At 50.3% G+C, this 24,216-nt stretch overlaps 1 protein-coding gene across 7 annotated transcripts in view; it reads right to left on the reverse strand.

The window, feature by feature from the left end:
- Positions 1-24,216, reverse strand: part of Rap1gap2 (RAP1 GTPase activating protein 2) — a 211,341-nt gene that overhangs the window by 87,912 nt on the left and 99,213 nt on the right. For 6 of the 7 annotated variants that reach the window (XM_055619473.1, XM_055619478.1, XM_055619475.1 and 3 more), the window contains one exon: positions 9,556-9,640. In XM_055619473.1, the coding sequence (XP_055475448.1) occupies positions 9,556-9,640 (85 nt within the window). Of the gene's footprint in view, positions 1-9,555; positions 9,641-13,915; positions 13,938-24,216 lie in introns of those variants that run through there. The other variant, XM_055619479.1, reaches the window with a different exon arrangement.

Raw genomic sequence — 24,216 nt, forward strand, 5'->3', positions numbered from 1 at the left:
TACATGCCTCGGGAAACAAGCACCCAGAGAATCACAGAGGCAGAGGAAGGCAAGCAGTAATGTCTAGAGTTCCCACAAGCCGGAAGAACAAGCAGGGTCTCCCCCACAGACTTTGATGGGAGCAAGGCCCTGTTGACACCCTGATTTCAGACATCTGGTATCAGGAGCCATGGGAGAATATGTTGCTGTTATTTTAAGCCACCCACCAAGTTTGTGGCAATTGTTACAGAAGTTCTAGAAACAAATAGACACTCCAACACCCAAAACTCCAGCTCTATGCCCAGCCAGGAGCAGGGAGTCTCTAAGAGGTCAGGGCTGGAGTGGTAGGTGATAACAGCAAGGAGACACAGAGAATCTAGGTGCTGAGCTTGGAGCTGCATCAATGGCAATGCTTCAAGAAAAGAAGCCACCACCCGCTGGTTCCCAAATCCCCAGGTGCTAGGCTTGGAGAAATGGTCGACGACACTTGTACAAAGGGTAGGAATAGGCGAGGGACAGAATCTGGTAGCACCAGCTGCCGAATGGTCTCAGGGCAGCAAGTATGGCGGTTTAAAGAAAAACGTGGGCTTCTCATTCAAGCCACCCGACAGGCATCGGGTTCCCCAACCGTGGCATCTGCTATGACAACTGCTAGTCTCCACAGAGACTGAAACACAGCACCTGTGTGGTGTGCAGGCTTTTACACAGCCCTGCCGGCCCACATCCTCCGTAAGCCTCACTGTGGCCCAATGGGCCAACGTTAGAGCTGGGGTCTGAGAACACCGCTGCTCTGCACTGTGTTATTAAACTCCTGGATCAAGGGGAAGCAAGATGGCTCGGCAGGTAAAGATGTGGAGCCTGACAACCTGAGTTTGATTCCGGGGACCCATATCATTGTAGGAACAAGCTGACTCCCACAGGTTGTCCTCCAATCCCTACACACACACACACATAATACACACAGAGTGACAGAGATAGAGAGAGAAAGAGAGACAGACAGACACAGAGAGAGTAATCTTGAAAACTGAAGTCCAGATTCAGTACCTGTGCCAGACACAGCACTATGTACTGAGGGAGGTCATAGGACCAGGTGCTAAGTTCTGAGTCTGGATGAGGTCAGGCCTCCAGGGTCACATAGCATAACTAGGAAGCTCACCCTGAGTGTCAAGCGCTCCATCAGGTCTTCGGAATATGAGTGAGGCAGGCCCCCAACACCCACTCAGGCTGAATTCTGCACCCCACACAGCTTGTCAGAGCTTTGATGCCCTACCCTCAGCCTTCCAACGTTCCCCACAATGTCAGCATCTGCTCAGAAACACAGGCTCATTTCAACATCAGCTACAGAAAAGGGAACTGGCGGGTGGAACTCTTGGTGGGCACCAACAGTCAGAACATATGTTCCAAGACCAGCCTCAGAACTCCCCATGGTCCTGGATGACTCAAGTCTCTTCAGAGTCCCCTTCTGCGGTCCTCTATGAGAGGCTGGCCTTGCAGGGCCTTCCTGTCCCCATAGAAACCATCTGGACTGTTAGCCCTGCTTATGTCAGAGCAGCCTTACTGGGAATTCAGTAGTTCAGTCAGAAGCTTCCAGAACAGCACTCCACCAGGCCTGCCTGGTGGGCTGAGGTTTCTTTTATCCTTTTCAGAGTATCCCATGGATATCTGCACTTACCAGGTAACCATTTATGTCCAAGGCAGAGGCTCCCAGAGTCTCAGGCCCTTCTGCTGTGGATGTCGGGCAAGGCAGAGGACAGGAAGTCCTCCGAGGAAACATGGTACCAACAGAGAAAAAAAGATGTGCATCCTTTCCTAACCTCAGCCCTAACCCTAACCTTAGCCCCAGACCTAAGCACTGCTATCTTAAAAACAAAGCACCATCTTGGAGAAAGTTTTTTTTCAAGAACAATGATGACATTGAAGCAGCACAAGCCACACATATGTCTGTTCTGTTCCAAATGACAAACACACAAAATTTCAGCTACTGACAAGTTCCTCACATCCACCACGTGGGAACGCTCACCTTCCATACTCCCCAAATGAGGAAGGTAAGATTCAGAAAACTCACACAGCTAAGATCTCCTTTATCCCAGGCAGACTGGCTCTGAAAATTATGAAGTTTAACACGTCATAGGTTTAACTAGTTTGAAGAAGCCTCTTAAAGACCAGGTCATGGGGACTGTTTATGCCAGTCAGGGATCATGGGACCCGTGTGAAGGTTTGGAAAGAGGGCTGGGCTGCAGAATCAAAGGAGAGGGGAAAGGGTCTCCAGAGAGACAATTCAGGGAGCCCTGCCGTCCAGACCCACCCACTTGGAGGAGAAAGGGTACAAGATCCTGGACGCCTGGAGGCCTGAGCCAAGGCCTGCGCTTCAGTCTCTGTCCTGGATGGTTTTTAAGTCAGCTCGACACTGCAGCCGTTCTGAACGAGAACCTCAATTGAGAAAACACCCCCACCAGACTACCTGTTGATGATTAGTGTGAGGGGGCCCAGCTGACTGTGGGCTTTGCTCCCCTTGGCTGGTGGTCCTGGGTGCTATAACACAGGCTGAGCAAGCCATGAGGAGCAAGCTGGTAACCAGTGCCCCCATGAGCCTCTGCATTAGCCCCTACCTCCAGGGTCCTGTCCTATTTGAGTTTCTGCTCTGGCTTGCTTCAGTGAGAGTCTGTGATGTAGAAGTATAAGCTGAAGTAAATCCTTTCCTCCCCAAGTTGCTCTTGGTGGTGGCGTTTTATCATACTATAGAAACCCCAACACAGCCTCCATTGGTGATTTCTTCTTGTTGTTTTGTTTTGTTTTTGTTTTTTTGAGACAGGGTTTCTCTGTGTGGCCTTGGCTTTCCTAGACTTGCTTTGTAGACCAGGCTGGCCTTGAATTCACAAAGACCCACCTGCCTCTGCCTCCTGAGTGCTGGGATTAAAGGAGTGCACCACCATGTCTGGCTTCCATCAGTGATTTCTACAAAGTAGGGCCTCTCTCTAGAGCCACCTGTCAGGAGAACAAGGGTCCAAAGGTAATAGAAATAGGCAAAGCATCCACACATCCTCTGGGTTCTCTGAAGAGAAGCAGCGATGCTCTGTTTCTCAGGGACAGGAACCCCACACAAGTTGTCATTGTCATCACTCACCACCATAGAAGCCCGTGACAGAGCACCTGCCATGTCACAGACTACATCATTGCTGCTCAAATCGCTCCTGCTGGTGTCTGTTGTCCCATCACGAAGGGGATAGCAGTCAGGGGAGCCTATGGCCTTACTCAGAAGACACCCTACCAGCCTGTGGGGTAGTGGTTAGGGTAGTACAGAGCAGTGGTCAGGACACAGGCTCTGGAGTACACCACAGGCTTGCCACTATACTCCGGGACCTTCATCACACTGCACAACCTCCTGTGACTATTTCAGGCAGGGGTGCCAAAAGTGATTCCTCTCAGATGACAGCTCCAAATGACTTTCAGGAGCTTGGTTAGACAGAATTGGGAAGTCACATGGAAGCGGTCAGGAAAGAGAACCACGGTCATAGTGGCACATGCCTGTAATCATCTCAGCCCAAGAGGCTGAGGAAGGCAGGTGGCTGCAAGTTCAAGGCCAGACTAGCCTACAGAATGAGACTCAGGTCTCAAAGAGAAACAACACAAAGTTCCCTACTCTTCAGTGTAGTGACTCTATTCCTTGATAATCCAAGAGAAAAGAAAACACAAGTCCGAGCAAAGCTGTACTACAGTGGTCATAGCTTCTGGCTATTAACAGCCTAAACCAAAAGCAACTCAATTTCCCCTCAGCTGGAACACAAGCAAACCGACTGTGTGCCCTCAACGACAGAGTAGCGAGCAGTAATTTTTTAAGGGGGGAGGGGTGTGTCACCAGGAACAAGGTAAAGAGGTGGACTGGCCACGGGTCGTGTGACAAGTCGAGGAGGAAGAGTGGCACATGGGCACATAGTAGGCACAGATGGGAGGAGAGCCGGAGCCTCGGCCCAGAGGGATCCAGAGAAGGGCCTCGGGCGCCTGCTGCCTTCACACATGCAGAGTTTGCACAGCTGCCTCACCCACCACTGAGGGAGAGTGGGAGGAGGGGAACAAAGCCCTGAGGAGCAGCACAGGCACAGACGCTGCACCTCGCTCAGGGGAACCCCCCAACCTCCACCCCTTCTTCTCCAAAGACAAACATAGGACCCAGAGCGCCCCAGACTCTCATGAGGAGAATTTGAGAAGCTAAACAACGGTCACAGGCCAGCTACCAGCCTATTTGGGGCTCCAAGATCAGGTCATAGTCAGTCTAGAAGATGCCTTGATGCAAGAGAATCTAAGGGCTGGCCCTAATTTATCCCCCACCCTCAGTTCGGGAAGGTTGGGCTCCAGGGGGCAGCCCAATTTTGCTTCCTAGGGCCTCCTCTGACAGCGCCCCTCCATCTCCAGCTCTTCCTTTCCTCTCCTCCCCACTAGGAAGCTACTTTTAATCTGTGAGCTTGTCACATGCTGAGCCATATGGCTTCCTCTGCTAAGTTAAGGTCCCCTGTAGAGGCTCTTTGTGGGTCAAGGACCAATGCTTCCGGGTGGTCCCAGGGGAACCCACACAAAGCCAGGCATACTGTGGGGTCTGCTAAATGCCTACTGGTCCTTGTGAACATGAAAATCAAATAAAACCCCTGGCAGCAATCCACTGCACACCCAGGCTGTCAGCCCCCACCCCCAGCTTACCCTGCTCATCCTCCTGAGCAGAGTAACTGGGCTCCTGTCTTGACCCATCTGCTCAGCTTTTTCTTGGCTTCCTATAGGGGGTAGGAAATCCCCTAGGAAAACAAGCTGCCCATGGGGACAGAAGATTAATCTGGGGCTCCATCTATCTATAAAGGAAATGGATCATCAATGCCTGACCCAAGCTGATCAATCAAAGGAGGGTTTTCTGTACTCAGGCACACTACCAAGGGAACCAGGTGAGTCCTTCTCTCGCCAGGCGCCCGCTCAAGGGGTAGAAACTGATTCAAGGGTCTGGGGAGATGGTTCAGTAAGTAAAGTACTTGCCATGTGAGCATGAGGACTTGAGTTCAATCCTCACAACACATTAAAAAGCCAGGCATGTAGCTGGAGAGATGGCTCAAAGGTTAAGAGCACTGGCTGCTCCTCCAAAGGTCCCAAGTTCAATTCCCAGCACCCACATGGTGACTCACAGCCATGTACAGTGAAATCTGGTGCCCTCTTCTGGCGTGCAGTGTACGTACAGGCGGAATACTGTATAAATGATAAAGAAATAAATCTTTTTTTTTAAGCTAGGCATGGGGCCAACAGATATGGCTAAACAGGTAAAGGCACTTGCTGCCAAGCCTAATGACCTAAATTCAATCCCTGAGACCCATATGGTGAATGAGAGAATCAACTCCTACAAGTTATCTGACCTCCATACTTGAGATGTCGCACATGTAGACACACAAACAATTAAATAAACAAATTTAAAGCCACTTCTAACGCTGACTCTGGAGAGGCAGAGACAGGCCACTGGACAGATAAGATACCCTGAGGCTCACTGGCCAGACAGCCTGGCTTACACGGCCAGCTCTCAGCCAGTGAGAGACTTTGTCTCAAAAAATAACATGAAAGTAAGAAGGGACTTGCTGTAAAGAAAAAGGGCTCAGTGGGCATGGAAGGGTGAGAGAGAAGAGAGGAGAATGGGGAGTATTTTGTGTGTGCATGTGTGTGTGCGTGCAAAATTATCAAATCACAAAGAATTCAAAATAAAAATATGCTGTCTGATGCCACCCTAGAAACGAAAACAAAAATAGAGAGGCAAGGAAAGATCTCCTAGATATAAAACTCAGACAGTGGGGGGGGGACTCAGGGAGGCTGGAGAGGTGGCTCAGTGGTTAGAGCACTCACTGGCTGCCCTTCCAAAGGACCTGAGTTCAATTCCTGGTACGCACATGCCTGCTCACAAATATCTATAACTCCAGGTCCAAGGGAACTGGCGTTGCACAGAAGGAGTACACAGTTATACATGCAGGCAAAATACCTACACACATTTAATCAAAGTAAATAAATCTAAAAAATAAAAAGTTTTCAAAGACTCGGACAAAGGCCCAGAGCACAATCCTTCAACCTGGAGGTCTCTGACTGTACACAACAACTCAGCCACCCTAAGCCAGGGGTCAAGGGCCCCAAAGACCACAGAAGGGTCACTCCAGAAGCTCGGTGCCAGGCAGGATGAACAGGCCTGCAGGAGCAGCACACTGAGGGTTGAGCACAATCGTGGAACGCTCCATCTGTGCCGAACAAGTCAGTGTGCTGTGAGCACTGTGGTTTGAAATCCCTGGAAAGCAGTTAGCTTCGTACGGTGGGGACATTTCCTAACTGGAGAGTCAAACCACAGCCACAGAGCAAACCACGGCACACGCAAAGAGACCCCACGGCAGCTGCGCACAGGATCTCCACCCAGAAAGAAGTTTACAGCAAGCCCAGCTCCCTCGCTTCCTAGCTCTGACCCTGCCTTTAGAGTCTGAACACAAAAGTCATGGGCTGGGGACTTCCTGAGCATATCTCTCTCCTCTCTCTCTCTCTCTCTCTCTCTCTCTCTCTCTCTCTCTCGATAGGTCCACAAACACCAGGGCCTCCTCTGTCTCACAGGGACTGTCTACATCCTCTGACTCTCCGTATCTCCACTCACTCCTCAGCACTGCCATCTACTGTCACCCCACCTCTTCAGAATGGCGCTTAGTCACACACCAGCAAACTCCAGGCTGCTCTGCCGGCCATTCCTCTGCACAGTCCACATCAGGCCTCTCCCAGCAGCTGGCCCAGGTATCCACCCCTCACTGTGAAGTAAGGGGTGGTAATAGTACTCTGTTCTATGCCCAGGTCCAGCTTTTTCCACGGTACCATCCTGAGAACCTCTCCTCTTCCCACTCTACCCCTTCCCTAAACAGCTGCCACAGGCCTGCAAACACTCTTCTCCTGCCTGCTGGGCTACCCCACCTCAGAAAATGCTTGCACCAAGTTCTTTTGCTCCAGACCTTGAGACCATTCTTGCCCCCTCTCTTCAAATCACCCGGTCTCATCAACCTGCCACCTGAGGACTCTGAGCTCTACTTCCAAATAAGCCTGCTGGCGTCCATGCTCTTCCCCAGTACCCTGGCAGGGGCCTCTAATACATCCGCTGATTCCCGCTCTATTCTGATCCTCCCCACAGCCGTCAGGGTGATGCGCACAGGCCCCCCTCACAGCCAGGGGTGGTGGACACCTGTGATCTTAGCACTCAGGAGGCCGAGGCAAAAGGATCAAGAGTCTGAGTGACGTGGTAAGACGCTGTCTAAAATAAAACAAAAACAAAACATCACCTCTCCAGTGCCCTTGACTAGGAAAACTTTTAAATCTTTAGCAAACCTTCTACTTGATCTACTGCCTGTCTTCTGGCCCAGACTCTCCAGCATTTCTGGTCTCTTCCAGTTCCTCTCTCTCCTTGCACTTCATCTTTGGCACCCCCGAGCTGTTCTAGTCACCAGAAAATGCTGGTAAGACACAAGTGCTACCAGGCAATTTGAAGCAGAGCCTGAGAGGCTCACAGACCCTGAGAGTGTGGCTGGTCCCTTTGCCTCACTTTGAGCAGCAAAGGTCTTGAATGTCTGACTCTACCTCAGTGTAAGTCCTCCTCAACTTCTAGGGCCCAGCTGAATTACCATTTCCTTAAAGAAACCCTCAGGGCCTCTCCAAGACCTCAAGTCTCACCCCTTTGTACTTCCTGAGTGACATGGAGCTTCTGCTGAGAACATTCACCTCCCCTAATTGTCCAACCCCCATTCTTGTTGTTCCCTTTTCAACTTCTGGCTCCCTGAGTGGTCTATGAACTCCAGGAAAAAGTAAGATCTTAGTATCTTGCTCACTCTTGGGGTCACTAAGCTCCCAGCACAGGGCCTGTGGGCTCATGGTCCTGCAGTGGGGTCCTGCCTACTCCCCTTCCTTATAGCAGTGCTCCAGTTTTCCTTCCAGGGGCCACGGCATTCTTGCCCTCAGTTTCCCTGATGTACCTCATTAGATTCAAACCTATCCAATCACAGCATTCTGTTCCTCTAGCCAATGAGCTTTCTCCCTAAGACTCTGTCAAACTACTGGCAAAAGTTATTCTCTTTCCACGAGAGCTGCTTATCCCACAGGAGCTTCGGTCACCATGCTGCTATCAGTGAAGCAGGGCTTCCCAAAGAATTAAAACATCACAGGAGAAAGAGGGAGAGGCAAACTCCCCCAGCTGCAGCCTGGGAAAGTTCCTAAGCTGAAGTGAGTAGTGTCTCCGTCACTTCCAACCAAGAGTCCTGACTAATGCAATATTCAAATAAACACTGGGTGTTGAATGAATTAAACAGTCATGCGAGTGAAGCCTGCCAAGAGAACTCTCTGACTCCTCCTAGGTCTCCTATAAACTCTTGCTGTCCGTGAGCAGAAACAAGCTTCCCACGACCAACTCTGCAGACCCAAGGGCAGAATTGGCTACATCCTCCTCATTGTTACTCTGTGCCAGCAAACCATCCCACTAGCTGGGTCACACACTATCACACTCTAGGCTGACAAGGGTGACCTGGCTCCAGGTGCCCAGGCGTCCCCTCCAAGAAACGAGAAGTTGGACCATCCATCTTGCCCACCTCTGAGTGCCTGGCCCAACCAGGGCTCTTCTGCCATTGTCAATATTCTCACAAAAGCCATGAGGCTCAGTACATGCTACAGGATGATTTTATCTACTGCCTTTGGGGTGTCATGAAAAAGGGGAGCCACATGGAGTAGCCACAAAGGTGCGAGATTATTTCCTGTGAGTCATCTCAGAGCCTCAGTCAGGACTAAGATACCGACAGGCCTTGAGGGCCCTTCAGACGATTTGGGAGGCAGGAGACTTTCTCAGATCTAGTGTTTGCCCAACAAAGTGTAAAGGTGGAAGTTGGGGGCGGGGGTGCAGCTGAACCAACAGTCGTCCCTGATGATTGGCCTAAGTCAGGGTGGTCATCCCATGGAAGCTGGGGATGTAGATTGGAAACAAAAGGGCACAGACCCCTTTCTTTAGAAAGGGCTCAGAAACAAAGATGGGTTTCTCTCCAAAACAGGCTTCTTTCTGACTGAAGCCTCAGAACGATTCTCCCACAGACACTGAAGCAAGAAAGAGGTGACTTTGCCACAGGGACCAAAATGACAAAGCCATCCTAGAGGGGCTGACCAAATGCTATCCATGTCTTAGGAGGGCCCACCTAGCGCCTGCCTGTCTCGGATGGCAACCCCTTTAACACCCAGCTGCATTCTGTCCCCCTGCTTCTTCTAATGTGGACTCTTTGTTCTCATTCCCACCATTCCACATGGCTTCTCATTAATCCAATTGTCCTGCCAGCCCCACCACGACCCCAGTTCTGTTTCTTCACTGCCCCTTGACACAGACACCCACAGCTCAGTCATACTTTCCCCTCACTCCACCCAACTTAACGGGACACTGTCACCGAAGTGTTGGGCCCCTCAAAGCCACCGCTAGAACGGAAGCAGCTGGCCCTGACGCTAAGACAATGGTGAGGCAGCGTGACTCAGCCTCCTCTTCCTCCCACCTCCTCACTCCGAGCCTCTTACCTTCATGGTTGGGGGTGCAGTGAGAGGAGGGGAGAGTGGCCGATCAGGGAGGGTCACATCTGAGCTGTTGGCCAGCTCCTGCTTCCTGCAAAGAGACCAAAGGACACAGAGGCTGTGAGCAAGGGTCTTCTCAAGCCTTCCCTCTGAGACCTAAGAGTGGCTGAGCTTGAAAACACGGAATGGTGCAGAAAACTAGAGTTGACTCGAGTTCCCAGTGAAGACTGGGATATACTAACAGCAAAAGCAGTGCTGCATAAGGGCGGGCCCTGGTCCACCAGCATCCCCTGAGGACATGTAAGTCCTCATGCACCCAAGAACCTGCTTCACCCCCGATTCCTACATGGTTCCAATGCACCCAAAGTCTCCGAACCACCAGTTCTAAAGGATACAGGACTGGGGTCAGAGGGAGACATGGAAAGAGGTCATCATGTAGGAGTTATTTTCCCATGGGCACCTTTGTCCACTCAGACCCATGCTCACACACGGGGGTGGGGGGTGCTAGCCCAGCCACAGGCCCAAGCCTTGGGAAGACAGGGCTGCCTGCTGTAAAATCGGCAGGTAAAAACTTATTTTAGTCCATGTGGGGTAGGACCAGGTTTGAGGCAGCTAAACAGAGTTGTGTCACCATGGAAATGATGCTCTCACACACTCCCCACTTCCCATCTGGCCCTTGTTGGTGACCAGGGAGAGCTTGTTTGCTGTCCCATCACCAGGCAGACTGCTTAGGCTGGGAGAAACCTCCACGGCAATTATGCAACAGGGCCATCTGGGCAGACATGGGGGACTCCCCCAGTGGGCCAGGAACCCTGAAATGCCCTGGAGGAGGAATGGAAAGGCAAGACAAATACTGACACCTGACAGAGATCACAGCTGAGCTATTAAAGCCCCTAGCTCCACAGGAGCCCCATCCTGAAGCACTCAACGGTCAGACCACCATTCCCCATTGGAAAGAACACTTCCTACTTCTTTCCAGCCAATGTCCTAGAAGCAGTCCAGGCTACTTCATGGAGGAAACCCACATTCCCGAGAACCATGCTTCCCAGCTTTCCAGAGAGAAGCTGAGCCCAGATACTGGCTCCCCAAGACCACAGTCCGTGACGGTCTAAACCCCATTGAGAAGCCAGGCTAAGGACAGGGCCACACTGTCTTAACACAGCTCCAGGCTCCCTGCAGCCGGACAGGAGGCTGGTGAGCATCTGCTTGGTCCAGGGTCACATGACTCCACCAGCCTCAACCCTGGCCAGCTCCCTCTCCTCCATCTGCCGTCATCCTCGCTGCTTCCTGCACCTTGGTAACAGGACTTCAGAAACTGGAGTGGAAGAGTTTCCTCCCTCTTGATCCAGACTGTTACTGGTCCGAGAACCAGCAAGAACAAGATTCAGCATCACACCCATGCACACACACACACATGCAGCATCTTTGTCTGCCTTGCAACACAAGCTACCAGCTTCACTTTCTATATATCAACTTAGCTGTAGCTACTGCTCTGCCCTCATCTGCCTCTCACTGAAGCTGGTCCAGCACAGCCTCTGCCCTCTACCCCCTGCCCCCTGCCCTCTGCCTCTTTCAAGCAGCCACTGCTTTTCTTGAAGAGCCTGTCCCTTGAGAGCCAGAAAGGGGAAGAGCGTAGTTTGGTCAAGTGTGGAAAAGAGTACACTCAGGCACGTGAAGGCAAAAACAAGGGCACCTCCCTTGAGAGATTGCAGGAGGGGCTGGCGGAGAATGGAGAAGAGGAAAATCTTCCATGAGAGAACATAAGCTGTTCTGGACTCCACTGAGAACTTCTGGCCCATGCCTCTGGAGATGGTTTGGGATGATGACTTTAGCTGACAGAAGCCCTTGATCTCCAGGAGCAACCCTGAGCAGGAGGGTGTCAGCAGACTTTTTACATCATTTACACAGTCATGCTTTTGAGTTCCATGCCCACACCCATGGGGCCAGAGTAAACGCAATTACTGTCCAAGATCTAGGAATCCTCAACCTTTTCCCATGCACCATCCTGCTTCCCCTGGATGCTGGATGAGCAACCAGGACCAGGGAGGGATGAGGACCATCACAAAGAAACACAAGGAAGCTTCAAATCAGAAGGATTTCCCAAGTGACAGCGGGGCAGGAAAGAACTCTCATGGCCAACCCTCCCTATTCCTGAGGGATAGGAGATAGACAGAGAATGGCTGCTATCCTCCAAAAGACTCAGGGTGCACATGGGCCATTAGCCATTCATTAGAATCCACCTTGCCTTGGTATGTGGATGACCTCAAGTACACCTATAATAAAGGCACACTCAGTATCCTTTGGTCCTCTTGGCTCCATCCCTTCCTCCTATTTAAGCACTAAATGTCTATTGTTAATCAAACTGTGTCCCACTTACAAAAAAAAAAGGTGGGGGTATGTTGACGTGTCAACCTACAGCACCTCTGAATAAGACCTTATTTGAAAACAGAGCCTCTGCAGATGCAACCTAGTTAAGATGAGGCCATGAGCCAGGCCTTTAACATGCCCAGGGCCCGTGTAACTGTAAGGTTGCAGGCCCACGTCACACAGTGGCGTGAGGGGCCTAGATGGAAGAGTGAGGTGGCTGCAGGTGGAGAAACGCAAGCATTGCACCAACTGCCAGGAGCTAGAAGAGACACGAAGGGCCAGGGCCATCTACTGACATCTTGTTGGAGCCCCAGAACTGAGAAAAGAAGTAGGTGTTGCCTCAAGCCACCTCTAGTGCTTGGTAACAGCAGCCCTGGGAAAGCAACACACACCCTAGCTCTCACTCCACCTTGGCCTTGTGAGTGAAAGCCCGAGTGAAGGCGGAATCCCAGCTGCTACCTCAACCCCGCCCCCACTCTGATCAGCTGAGCCTGACCTTGTCCTGCCCTAGCCCTCTTGACAACGACATTTACATGTGAGCCAGTGCCACCCCCAGGACACCAGCCAGACCCAGCCACCAGCTGGCACAAAGATAAGATTAGGTGAGCTGCATGCCGGGCGCAGCTCCCGCTCTTTCTCTCTCTCTCAGCAAACACATCACACATGAGAGGCGAAACTGATGTGATTCTATCCAGGGATAACCTTGGCCACTCTCAGTTGCTAGAAGCAAAAGGTAAATCATTACCAGAAGTAACAAGTTTCTCGTGAGCCATGTGTCATGATCCTGAGATTGGAAACTGCCCTCCCATGAGCCCAGACAAACAGGAACATATGCTGTAAGGGCACATGGGCCCCTATTTACCCAGGGGGCCTTGGAAACCCGTAAAAGGAAGGTGCTGGTGACAGGGACAGGTGAGGGGCTGGGAAGAGAAAACAAAGAGAAGGCAGACGGGAGGAGGAAGAATTTACCCTCAGATGAAAAAACCCTCAGATGGCATGTGGGTACTGAATGGGCAGGGGCCCCAGGGGTTCCTGGAGGTGCTGCCCACTCTGCATCTCCTTACTGCAGAGCCCAGTGGCTAAAGTCCTCTGCTCAGAGACTGACTCTTAGAAGCACAGGAGATCCCAGGGCAGAAAGGAGGGTGTCCAGAAGAGGCCCACATGGCTCCAGAAAAATGCAATCTCGACAGAGGACAGAGGGGCCTGGAACAGAAGCTGTACAGAGCCCTTGGGAGGTCCTGACGACAGCACCGCAGTATCCAGGGCCCAGGTCTCTACCCCCAAAAGGCTGTGACCTGGGCCCCTTGCAACAGCACATGGTCTTTTGCACACTGCTATGGAGAGCTTAGAATCAAGGGATTCCTGGGTTCAAGTGTGGCTCTTCCTGCTCCTCTGTCATGTGACCTCACCTTACTGCCTAGGTGCCTTTTTCTGCAAACGATGCTCCCAGGAATTAAAAGCAATGCTGTGGAATAAACATGAAGTTCTGCACAAATGCACACCAGGGTAACGACAACAGTGACGATACGATTCATAAAATGGTGGTCTGGGACCAGCGAGATGGCCAGTGGGTAAAGCCACAAAGCCTGATGACTGTCTCAGCCCCCCATGGTGGAAGGGAAGAACTGACTCCCGCAAGCTGCCTTCTGACTTCCACCTGCAGATCATGGCACGTGGGCACACTAATGCAACCTGCACACAGAGGTGTGTGCATGGGTGCACACTTTATAGAAAAGTTAAGCTATCAATCAGTGAAAACAAAATGGTGAGCTAGCTCCCCATGCAGAAAGAAAAGCAAGGATCCGGGCGGCTTACACGTCTTAGAAAACACAGCTTAAATAAACAGTCCTTGCCCCTGGAGAGTTGCTCTCAGGATCATAACCTCCCACTGGTTAATAATCAGCAGCAGAAAAACACCCACCTAGCAACAGATGGCCCTGGGGCCTCACAACCTTCATCTCCCACCACCCCAGCACCCAGCCACCCCCCAGGTGCTTACACTTGCTTTCCAAATTAGCCAGACTAGAGGAATACAGATAGCTGTATGCTTTGAATAGCTTCTCAAGAAAAATCAAACAAAAAGGGATGCAAAACAGGAGTCCAAGGAGCAAAGGGGCAGAAATGACCGAAATTCCCCAGCTGATGAATGATGGACCAAACGCAAGCAGTCTGTGAAATGAAATACTGTTTCACCGAAAATGGGAAAGATACATGGATTCACACTGATACGAGTGGACCCAGAAAGTATGAAAAGTGAAAACAGCCTGTCACAGAGGAGCCAATGCTAGATCAGTGGTTCTCAACCTGTGGGTCGAGTGACCCCTTGGGGGGTCACAGGACATTTTCACGAGGGTCATCTAAGACCCTCAGAAACCACAGGCATTTACATCATAATTCATAACAGAAGCAAAACTACAGTTACGAAGTAGCAATGAAATAGTTTTATGGCTGGGGTCAGCACAATATGAGGGTCTAACGTTAGGAAGGTTGAGGACCACCGCACTAGATGATTCTATTGCCCTGACAGGCCCAGAACTGGCAAAGCCAAAGCCAGACTGGATCTTGAAGGAGGAGGGCAAATCGAACCCGGCTAACGGGTGGCTAAAATGTACCAGCACTACACTGCCGTGACGATTGTGCGGCCCTGTGAGTGAGCTTAAGCCTGATGTATTTGCAAAGGACGAACTTCATGGCATATGAATTATGCCTCATTTTTGAAAAAGAAACGAGGAAAGGGGAGCTGGAGGTTCCTGCTGCTTAATTTCCTGTCCAGCTGCCTTTCAATCCCCTAGGTCCCACGTGGTGAACGCGTCCGCGTCCGTGCTCTAAGGCAGAGGTGGTGAGCAAGCACAGTGCCCCGCCCCTGCCCCGCCCCTGCCCCACACCCAGCACAAGCACCTGCCCAAAGTCCTGCTTTGGGAGGAAATATTAGCGTTCTAACTTTCCACAAGTCCCATCCTACAGAGCCAACTGGACCTGAAACAGTGGCCTAAAAACTACAACCAAACCAAATGCTCCAAGAGAGCTCAGACTGAGACACAGACGTGAGGAAAGAGGGGGCTCAGAAGTCAGGCTGAGCTCCGGCCCTGGGGCACCACTTCTTGGGGGGCTTGCTCTCCTCTCTGCAGAGAAGACAGAAGGGATGAGTTGACTACTGTTCCCGCTACAGGACTAGACCTCATGGGAATAGGGAATTATGTGTCTCTGGACATGCTGGGCAGAGCACAGACAGCAGGGATTTGGCAGTGGAAGCTGAGGGTTCATGCTCAGAGAAGCCTGCCAGATGCAGAGGCAGGAGAATCTCTGTGAGTTCAAGGCCAGCCTGGTCTACAGAGTGAATTGCAGGACAACCAAGGCTACAAAGAGAAACCTTGTCTCAAAAACCAAGAAAGAGAAAAAGAAGAAGATGCCTACAAGCTGGGCAGTGGTGGCACACACTTTAAATCCCAGCACTTGAGAGGCAGAGGCAGGCAGATCTCTGTGAGAACTACAATGTAGTTCGAGGACAACCAAGGCTGTTACAGAAAGAAAGCCTGTCTTGAAAAAAACAGCCTGCCACAGACAGAGACCCAGGACTCAGCAGCACACCCACATGACCCTCGTTCCGGCACCCAGATATTCTGGGACCTCATCACAGGCGAGAAGCAAAGTCTTTGAATGTTTATCTGTGCTAACTGGACAATTTAGAGAACCAGGCTGCAGCCCTGAGGGAGGGAGAGGGCAGCTCAGGAGCACTAGCGTGAGTGTCTGACAGGCCTGAACTTGACTCCCAGCATCAGCACTGATGAGGTCTGTGGCCAGTTTATTTCCCCTCTCTGCCTGTCAGCTTCCTCATCCGAAGAGGTGCTAGTCTCCACACCCTGCCATTTTGAGAAAGGCTCAGAAAGCCCTCAACGTAGTGCCTGGGTGTATATAGGAGAAACACAATAGACGATCACAGCTACAGTGGTGATTGCTGCTGTCCGAACTGGAAGACAGTCTGATGTCGAAGGAGCAGGAAGCCAGGCAGAGAGCAGAGGTGTACAGAGGCAGGAGCAGATTAAAATCTGGGGAACTTGAATGTAGGTGCTCCAAGTCTGGGAGGCTGGAGCCAGTGCCCCACCGCTGCCCTGGTGGAAAGCAGAGAGCGGTGCACAGATGCCACAGTGTACACAGGGCCCGGGGCACCAATACCCGCCCCGCTGTGCTGGGGCCAGTGTGGAAGAAGGGCAGGGTCCCTGCAGAACTGACAGTGTCACAAGATCCAGGTACAAGAGGGCACAGTGGAGGAAGCAGGCAGGTTCTGACCCCCCATGAACCCTACAGGAAGAAACAGGTGTTGCTCACTATTTTTTAACTTATTAATTTAATCACTTTCCAGCCTGATCGCAGTCCTCTCCCTCCCCTTCTCATGGCCTCCTCGTCCCATTACCCCCTTTCCTTCTTCTCAGAGAAGGGGAGGCTCCCAAGGGTTATCAATGCACCCTGGAACCTCAAGGTTGACACCTGGCAGGGTTGGCCTCAGTGTTCCATCACGTCCTCGTGTAAAATCTAAGGTCACCACAAAGACTCAAAGCACAATGCTGGACCTGTGCTGACTTGAATCTCCCCCAAACAGCAACCACCCACCCCCAATTCAATTCCATGGTTCATGGATACAGAGCCCAGCAGCGCCTGGAAGAAACCCAGGAGATGTTATGTGAGAGCCTGACTATCTAGCCAAAGAAAAACATGCCTCCCCCCTCAGAAGTCAACTCAGGCCAGAAAGGAACAGCCACAACCCAGAAGGGTGTCAGGAAGGACTACACACTTGCTGACAGACATTCACACAGCGCCCACTGAAAAGCACGGGCCCTACGTAAAGGAGGAGAAGGTGCTAACGAGTTCACAGGTTCCTGTAAGTGGACAAACGGCCACGGAGAAGGCTCAGGTTAGGGAGGAGGCGGCTCGGGGCCGCACAGGAGATGGTGAAGCATGCTAGGCACAGGCTCCGCTAAAAGCCTCACTCAAGTGGCAAGAGACAGCTGCATCTGGGAAGCTGGGGAAGGCTGCTCAAGGCTGGGTGGCTGCAGCATCTTTCCCAAGTGTTGGTTACAGATGGCCCTGCCCCTCCCTGGAGAACCTTGAAGCCCTAAAACCGGGACAAGGGTAGGGGAAAGAGCAGGCAGAAGGTACAAGACATAATAGGACCAGTGAGCCATGAAGAGGCAGCTGTGAACCCCATCACCCCCCGTGGGGTACCCACGTAGGCAAGTCATCACTCCCTGAGAAGACGAACAAACAACTCTCAGGACTGACCAAAGCATTACAGTTCACCCGTGAGCACGTGGTAGCTCCAGGGGGTCCAGTGAGTCCCTAAACACCCAGCATGGAGATAAGGGAGGGATGTTGCACCCCAGATCTCTGACACTGATGCCACAGTTCTTTCCCTTCACCATGAGAACTACATCTCTGCATGGCTTGTGTGCCACTCAAGGTGTGAGGGGACATTAGCCTGTGCCCTCACCAGCCTTCTAAGCTTGAGTTTTGGCAAACAAGGCAGACTGTCCCTGCATAGACAGGATGCCTGGGTTACTTCCAAATACCCAAGGTGACCCAGGCAGAAATGAAAGCACCAACCACCCTAGTGGCACTCTGTACCTACATCAAGGAAACAAAGAGATATACAGAAGGAAGTACCATCAGGTCCAGAAAAGAGATGGCCCGGCCCAGCCCTACTGGGAGATCGGCTGAGCATCAGAGAGGAAGTGACAGCTGTCCTCCAAAGGCTGACACCAGCAACCCACAAGGGCTTCTCACCAACTACTCACCAACATCCTTTGCAGGAAATATTATTAGTCCCATTGTGCTGATGGGGAAACTGAGGCTCAGAGATATTAAGTAACTTGCCCAATCTATGTTACTGGAAAGTAGCAGAGCAAGCCTTGAGCTACAGTAGTCTGGCTCCAGAATCTGTGACTACCTCCAGTCCTGACCACCTCCAGCAAAAGGGGGCTTTCTGTGTCACGCTGCTTCCCTGTGTGGGGTGCATGCAGCCCTGCTGGCTCCTGAGACGGTGTGGAACAGCCTGCGCTACAACTCCAGCTTTCACAGGAACCTATTCTATTCAGAGCAGGCCACACTGCCGGTCCTTTTATGGTAATGGCTCAACGTTGCCTTCAAGAGTGAGTCCATTAAAGCAAAACAGGGCCAGTTAAAGGGAAACTGGATATGACAAGAGCAACGAAGGGGTCTGAGGAGAGCAAAGGCGGGGAACATAGGCACTAAGCAGTCTTAACTCTACCTGGCTGGTTTCCAAAGCAGGGTCTGGGTGCTGTGCATCTCCAAGAAGTGAATGTCTGGGCAGCAGAGAAAAGGGCTGGAGGCGAAGAGAGGAAGGAAATGGGAGGAGCAGACTGTGATCAGGGCCAAGGAAACGAAACTATCTGATTCCTAAAACATTAAGGGACTTGGCTGCTGAAGGTAGAGGAGGGAGACGGTTGAACAGCAAAAGATCCAGTTTTTAGAACTTCGACCATAATGCAGACAGGGAAGAACTGAATTTGCAAAAGGCAGATCCTAAGGCAATTGCTTCAGACAGGGTGGATGGGCAAAGCACTGGACCCTACCCAGAAGCAGATTCCAGAAGCACAGAGGCAGTAGCGGAGGGAACCATGAGAGGAGAGGTGGGCCCAGGAGGGCTGGTAGAACCATAAAAACAACGGGAACCGAAGGAAAGCATAACAGGCAAGTCCCCCACTCAACCAGAGCCCCATTTCCCCAGCCCATCCCAATCCGGCTGCACCTGTGCCCTGCAGCCCTCGCCACATCATTTGCAAACTGCCAACAGAGCAGCTTTCCTCACGTGGTCAGCGCCTCTGCTCACCACTACCTGGCCTCAGCTGAGATCTACGTCACGGTCAGAGCAAAGGCAGCCAGCTCACAAGGTCACAGACAGCCTCAGACAAAACACAAAAGCACAAAGCACGGGATATCAGCGTTTTTCCTGGCTGGCAAGCATCTTCCAACCTGGATGGCAAGGCTGTTGAGTGTTCACTTTATGATTCACTCCGTTTGAGTGCATGACATTTATCACAATGAAACATCCTTGTAAACAGTGATAAGTATGTTCCCTTGCTTCCTTTAGGAGACAGATAGAGAGATCTTGAGTTCAGATTTCTGTAATGGACATGTCAGGCTGACCACATGCATTTATCTCACTTCTTCCAAACCCCTGAAAATAACAGTGAGGAAAAGGTCTGAATTGCTGAAACAAATGTAACAGAGGGAGAACTGGCCTACAAAAGAAAGGATGCTCCGAAGATTGGCAATGGATACAGATGGGAAACGCCCGTGATGTCCTTTCCAAAGATGCGGCTGAAAAGAGGATGCTTCACCCCAGAGAACCCAGGAAGGCACAGGCCCTGCACCAAAAGAGGACGGTAGCCAGCATTTGATACTCTGCGGGTTCCTTTTTCTCTCTTCCACCCTTCTCCACCCTGTTAACTCCCTAACACTAGACAGGAGAGAGAGGGGATGGAGGGAAAAGGGGGCGGAGCTATCATTAGACTACTTCCTGATGATTACAGGTGTCGAGTTACTTTCGGCAAGTTTGATCTTTTCCATCAGGATATCTAATTTCTCCATCTAGTTTCTTTGTGCACGACTACTTGACAAACACCAACCAATCGGCCAACAATAGCAACCTCACACCTCAGGCTCTAACATTTATACATCCTCTGAAAAGTTATAACCATCACACGCTGCAGAACTATCTGTAGCTGGCAAAACCACACCTCTGCTAGAGCATGAGGTAAATCATAGTCACCTGCTGTGAAGCAGCCTCTCATCCCCACACCTGGTATTAAAAAGAAAATGTATTTCCGTGACATTTTTAAAGAATGTTTTTTAAAGAAACCAAAATTACAAAACTCTTGCTACAGATGAGAGGGACAGAGACTTACAGATACTAGAAAGGCTGAGTTTTGGAGCCCCTCCCCATCACTTCCCCACTAGCCCGATGATACTCCCCAATCCCTACCACCACCTTGGGAAAGCAACCATTGAGAAAAGATAGCATCCAGGTTTCTTTAATGGGGAGATCAGTTTGCTTATTACCACTATCAGCTCCATTACTTTGCACAAAGCCCAGAGGCAACAAGCCAGCTTCCCCCACTAAACTCCCAACCTGCTTCCTAGTGTCTCACTCTTGGACACAAAGAGAAAGCCAAGGATGACCTGAAGACATCTCTAACATGGTGCCAAAGTAAACAAAAAGGAACCTTAAGAAAACAAATAGTGGGAAGAATCAGGGGAACCTTCAAAACCCACCAGGAATTAATATCCTCAGAGTGGTAAAACAAGATTTTGTATTCATGACACATGGAAAAAATGTTATAAAAATAGAATGGTCAGGGTATAAGAAAGAGGAGGTTGTAGTCCAATAGCAAGCATTTGTATAGCCCTAACATATGAGACAGTTAACAGGGAATGAGTTGGGGAGAATGAAAATACCAAAGGACCAATGAGAGTTCCAGAGAGAGAGATAATTCTAAAAAGGGAACGGGAAGAGTAGCCAAGCCGATCTCTTGGTGAGGCATATCTCTTGATAATGACGCCCTTGGATGTCCTTTCCTTAAAATGGCCTGGTTATTTAGTTTTGCCAAGAAAATGGAACTGAAATACCATTACTTAACTTCCATGATGAGTCACAGTAATTCTCAAAGTTTCCACCTTGATCTCTAGGATTTACTCTAGGGAAAGCAAGCCAGCATGTGAGAGTGCTAGGCTGTGCTACGCTACCCAGAGAGCTTGTATGGAGGGAGACACCCAGCCAGTTCCCAGATATTCCAAATCTGGGTCTAAACCACAGTCCCTGGCACATGAAAAAATCATCTTAAGACATTTTAGGACCAGCAGAAAAGCTGGGAACTGAGCCAGAGTCAAAGACCCTAACATATGTCCCCAGTGAATCATCCCAGCCACCTCCAGCATCTGTGCCAGCAAGATGAGGTCCTAGATATAGTGAAAGTAGAGATGGGCAGCCAGGCAATGATGATCATGTCTTTAATCCCAGCACTTGGAGACAAAGTCAGGCAGATCTCTGTGAGTTCAAGGCCAGCATGGCCTACAGAGTGAGTTCCAGAACAGCCAGGCAGGTCTACATAAAAACCTGTCTCCAGAAAAAAAAAAAAAAAAAAAAAAAAAAAAGGAAAGAAGAAACAGATAGAGAGAGACTGGCACCAGCTTCCTCTTCAATATGCCCTAGCTGAATCCCCAGTCCACAGAAAATGCAGTAAACATAATTATTGTACCATAACAGGAGAAAATTATCAGAGAAACAAAACAAGAATACTTCCCATGGCTTAGGGTCCTGAACCTCTCAGTCCACATGCCCAGCAAGATCCACCCAAAGTCTTAGGACACATGGATAAATAAAAAATTCATTGGTCCAGGGAATGGATATATATGCTGAGGAATATGAATATATGTCAGTAAACTTTGCAATGACAACTCTAGAATGCAAGGATATAAAACTCTTCAAAATAATTTGAATCTAAAATTTTATACCCAGACTAACTATCAACCAAATATGGAAGTAGAAATAGCAATATTCTAAAATATCTTTTTTGGAAAAAGAGCTCTGAAAACTGTTTTCCTTTTACAACCTTTCTTGGGAGGCCATTATTGAAAGCAACCATCCATTCAAGGATAGAAGATTCTAGAGATAAAGTCTCTTGCTGGAAAAAAAAAAAAAAAACAAACTACATAGAGTATCTTGGTACATGTTTTCAAGGGGAAAAATATTAAGAAAATTATAAGCGAATAAACTACAATGATAAAACAAATAAAGGCAAGCACAATGAAAACTGTGTTACTTTAGAAGCCCAGAAACATGGATTAGTCCTTAATTCTAGGAAAAAAAACAAGCTACCCAGGAAAGGAAATTTAATTGTTTGTTCCATGGTTCGTTTACAATATTTACTCTGTCATAATAATCTGTAAACATTGACTATCGGATGGTATCACCAGGAGGACACCCTGGGTTGAGGGTCTGTGTCTCAGCCACACCATCACTTCACGCCAGTCTAAAACTACCTCCCAAACCTTAACTCTGACGTGTCTGGCAGCGACATGTCAGCTCAGGGGTCCCGTCACTGACTGACACTAACTCACTGTCTCAGAGGTAAGGACTCAGCAGCTTAGGTAAGCGTGTCTGGTCTAGCCAACTGACACCTTAGTCCTTATCTGTGAACATCAGAGGGACCAACACTCAAGCTGTCTCCCAGCTCGGAGACAGAGTGTGAGGCCCATGCTCATGCCGGCCTTTCTTCGCTTGTGGCCATGGCACAACACTGGCAGATAAATGTCACAGGAGAGGGACTCCACATGGGCAAAGCAAGAGCAACAAACATGGAAAACTCAGCCCACAGCGAGCAGGACCGCAACCTCAGCTTAATAACTCGCTCAGACCCACCACAGATGGGTCAAATCCAAGGACAGCAAAGGGGGCAAAAAGCCATGTTGCCAGAAGCCCCTGCCCTGCTCTTTGGGGGGCCTGTCGTGGGGATGCCACCCACTGTCTGTCCCTAGCAGGTTGCCTGATACTGAATGAACTGGGAACAAATGAACAAGAACTGCCCAGACCCTGACAGCTAGGGGACTAAGTTGACTTTAAGCTCCACTGCGAACGGTCCGCCCACCACGACTGCCCCAGTCGACCTCAACTCTCTGTCTGCGGCAGAGTCCACCCACTTCCCTGCCCCGTGACCTGTCATGAGTCTGTATTTAATAAGGCACGTTAATAATCACGGCTCTCCTTAGCTTCCTCCTCTCCACAACCAACCGCAGAGATAACAGAGCTAGCCTGGATCCGCCTGTCAGCTAACCCGCCGCCGTGTTAAACGTTCAAGGACGCCGTTTCATTCCATCTTTGCAACCAGTCTATGGTGTAGATGGAAAACTAGTCTCCCGTTTTAGAGAGAAACCAAGGCTCACAGAGCCTAACTACCACAGCCACTAGGTGGCAAGCCTGGGATTTGCAAGGACAAGAAGAATGGGCTTTAGCGGACTCCTCTCTGCCCTGGTCTGCTGAAGGCCTGGGGTCATTCATTATCCCTTCTATTGGGAGAAGGGTGGCTCAGATGCCTTGGGGACACCTTCCTAGACAAACCTGAGGTCCAAAGCAAAGCTGTTTAGGAAAGAACCGGAGGTTTTTTTTGTTTTGTTTTATTTTTTATTTATTTTGTTGTTGTTGTTGTTGTTTTTCCAGATAATCCAGGGGCATCTAAATGAAGTGGCTTAGGTGAGGATAGGGACCCTGCCACATCTGCTTTCTGTCTTTCTGGAGTGACATGTCAAACCACAGTGTCAGGCCCCAGAGGGCAGGCCCAGCATCTGCTGCAGGGAATCAGGACTGAGGGGAGACTGGCATTTTGGGCCCTCCTGCTGAATCATTTCTAGCTGCCCTGGTCACCTAAGTGACAAGATGATACATCAATGTCGATAAGGCTGAAGGGTCTGCTAGAGGCAGGGCTCTTCCTCCCCATCCCTGGGGCACTGAAGGCAGGCTCTGCAGGCAGCTGGAGCCCCTGAGAGTGGAGGATCCCCGCTTCTGTCTCCCCCTCCCAGATCCACTCTGTGCCCCAGTTTGCAAGACCAAATGATGACAAGAAGAGCCCCCTCCTAGGCCAGCCAAAGTTATCCACACAAACAGGCTCAGCTTAATCCCCTCATCAAGGGACAGGAGCAGGCACAGGAGGGAATCACAGAGCCTCTTCCCACTGGAGGTCCCAGCTTCAGGTCACAGGGGCAGGTGTACAGCCTCAGCTCTGCTGGCCTCTGGCAGGTCCCTGGACAGTGGTGCAGCCCAAGAAATCTGCCTGCTTTGACCATCTGGAGACTGTTGAAAAAAGAGCTCCTAATGAGTGCTCCAGAGGGCACGGGGAAGACATATAACCTAGCTACATCCTCTCATCCACTTTGTTTTAATTTTTCTGCATCTATGAGTATTTTGTCTGCATATGCATCTGAGAACCACATGTGTTCCTGGTGTGTGGAGGGCAGGAGAATTCGTGTTACAGACAATTATGATCTGTCAAATGAGTGCCAGGAATCAAACCCATGTCCTCTGGAGGAGCAAGCAATCTTCATTACCACAAAGCCATTCCTCCAGCTTCCTCCCATCCACTTGAAGACACGTCTATAATGCCAAGCACCAGACAAATGTATGGAGCTGTTATGTTGTTTAGGGAATAGTAGGAAGAAAGTATGCACATATTTAGTAAGACACTGGTGTGTGTGTGTGTGTGTGTGTGTGTGTGTGTGTGTGTGTGTGTGTGT

This window comes from Psammomys obesus, unplaced genomic scaffold (assembly GCF_907164565.1).
Source record: "Psammomys obesus unplaced genomic scaffold, mPsaObe1.curated_primary_1811, whole genome shotgun sequence".
Lineage (NCBI taxonomy): Eukaryota > Metazoa > Chordata > Mammalia > Rodentia > Muridae > Psammomys > Psammomys obesus.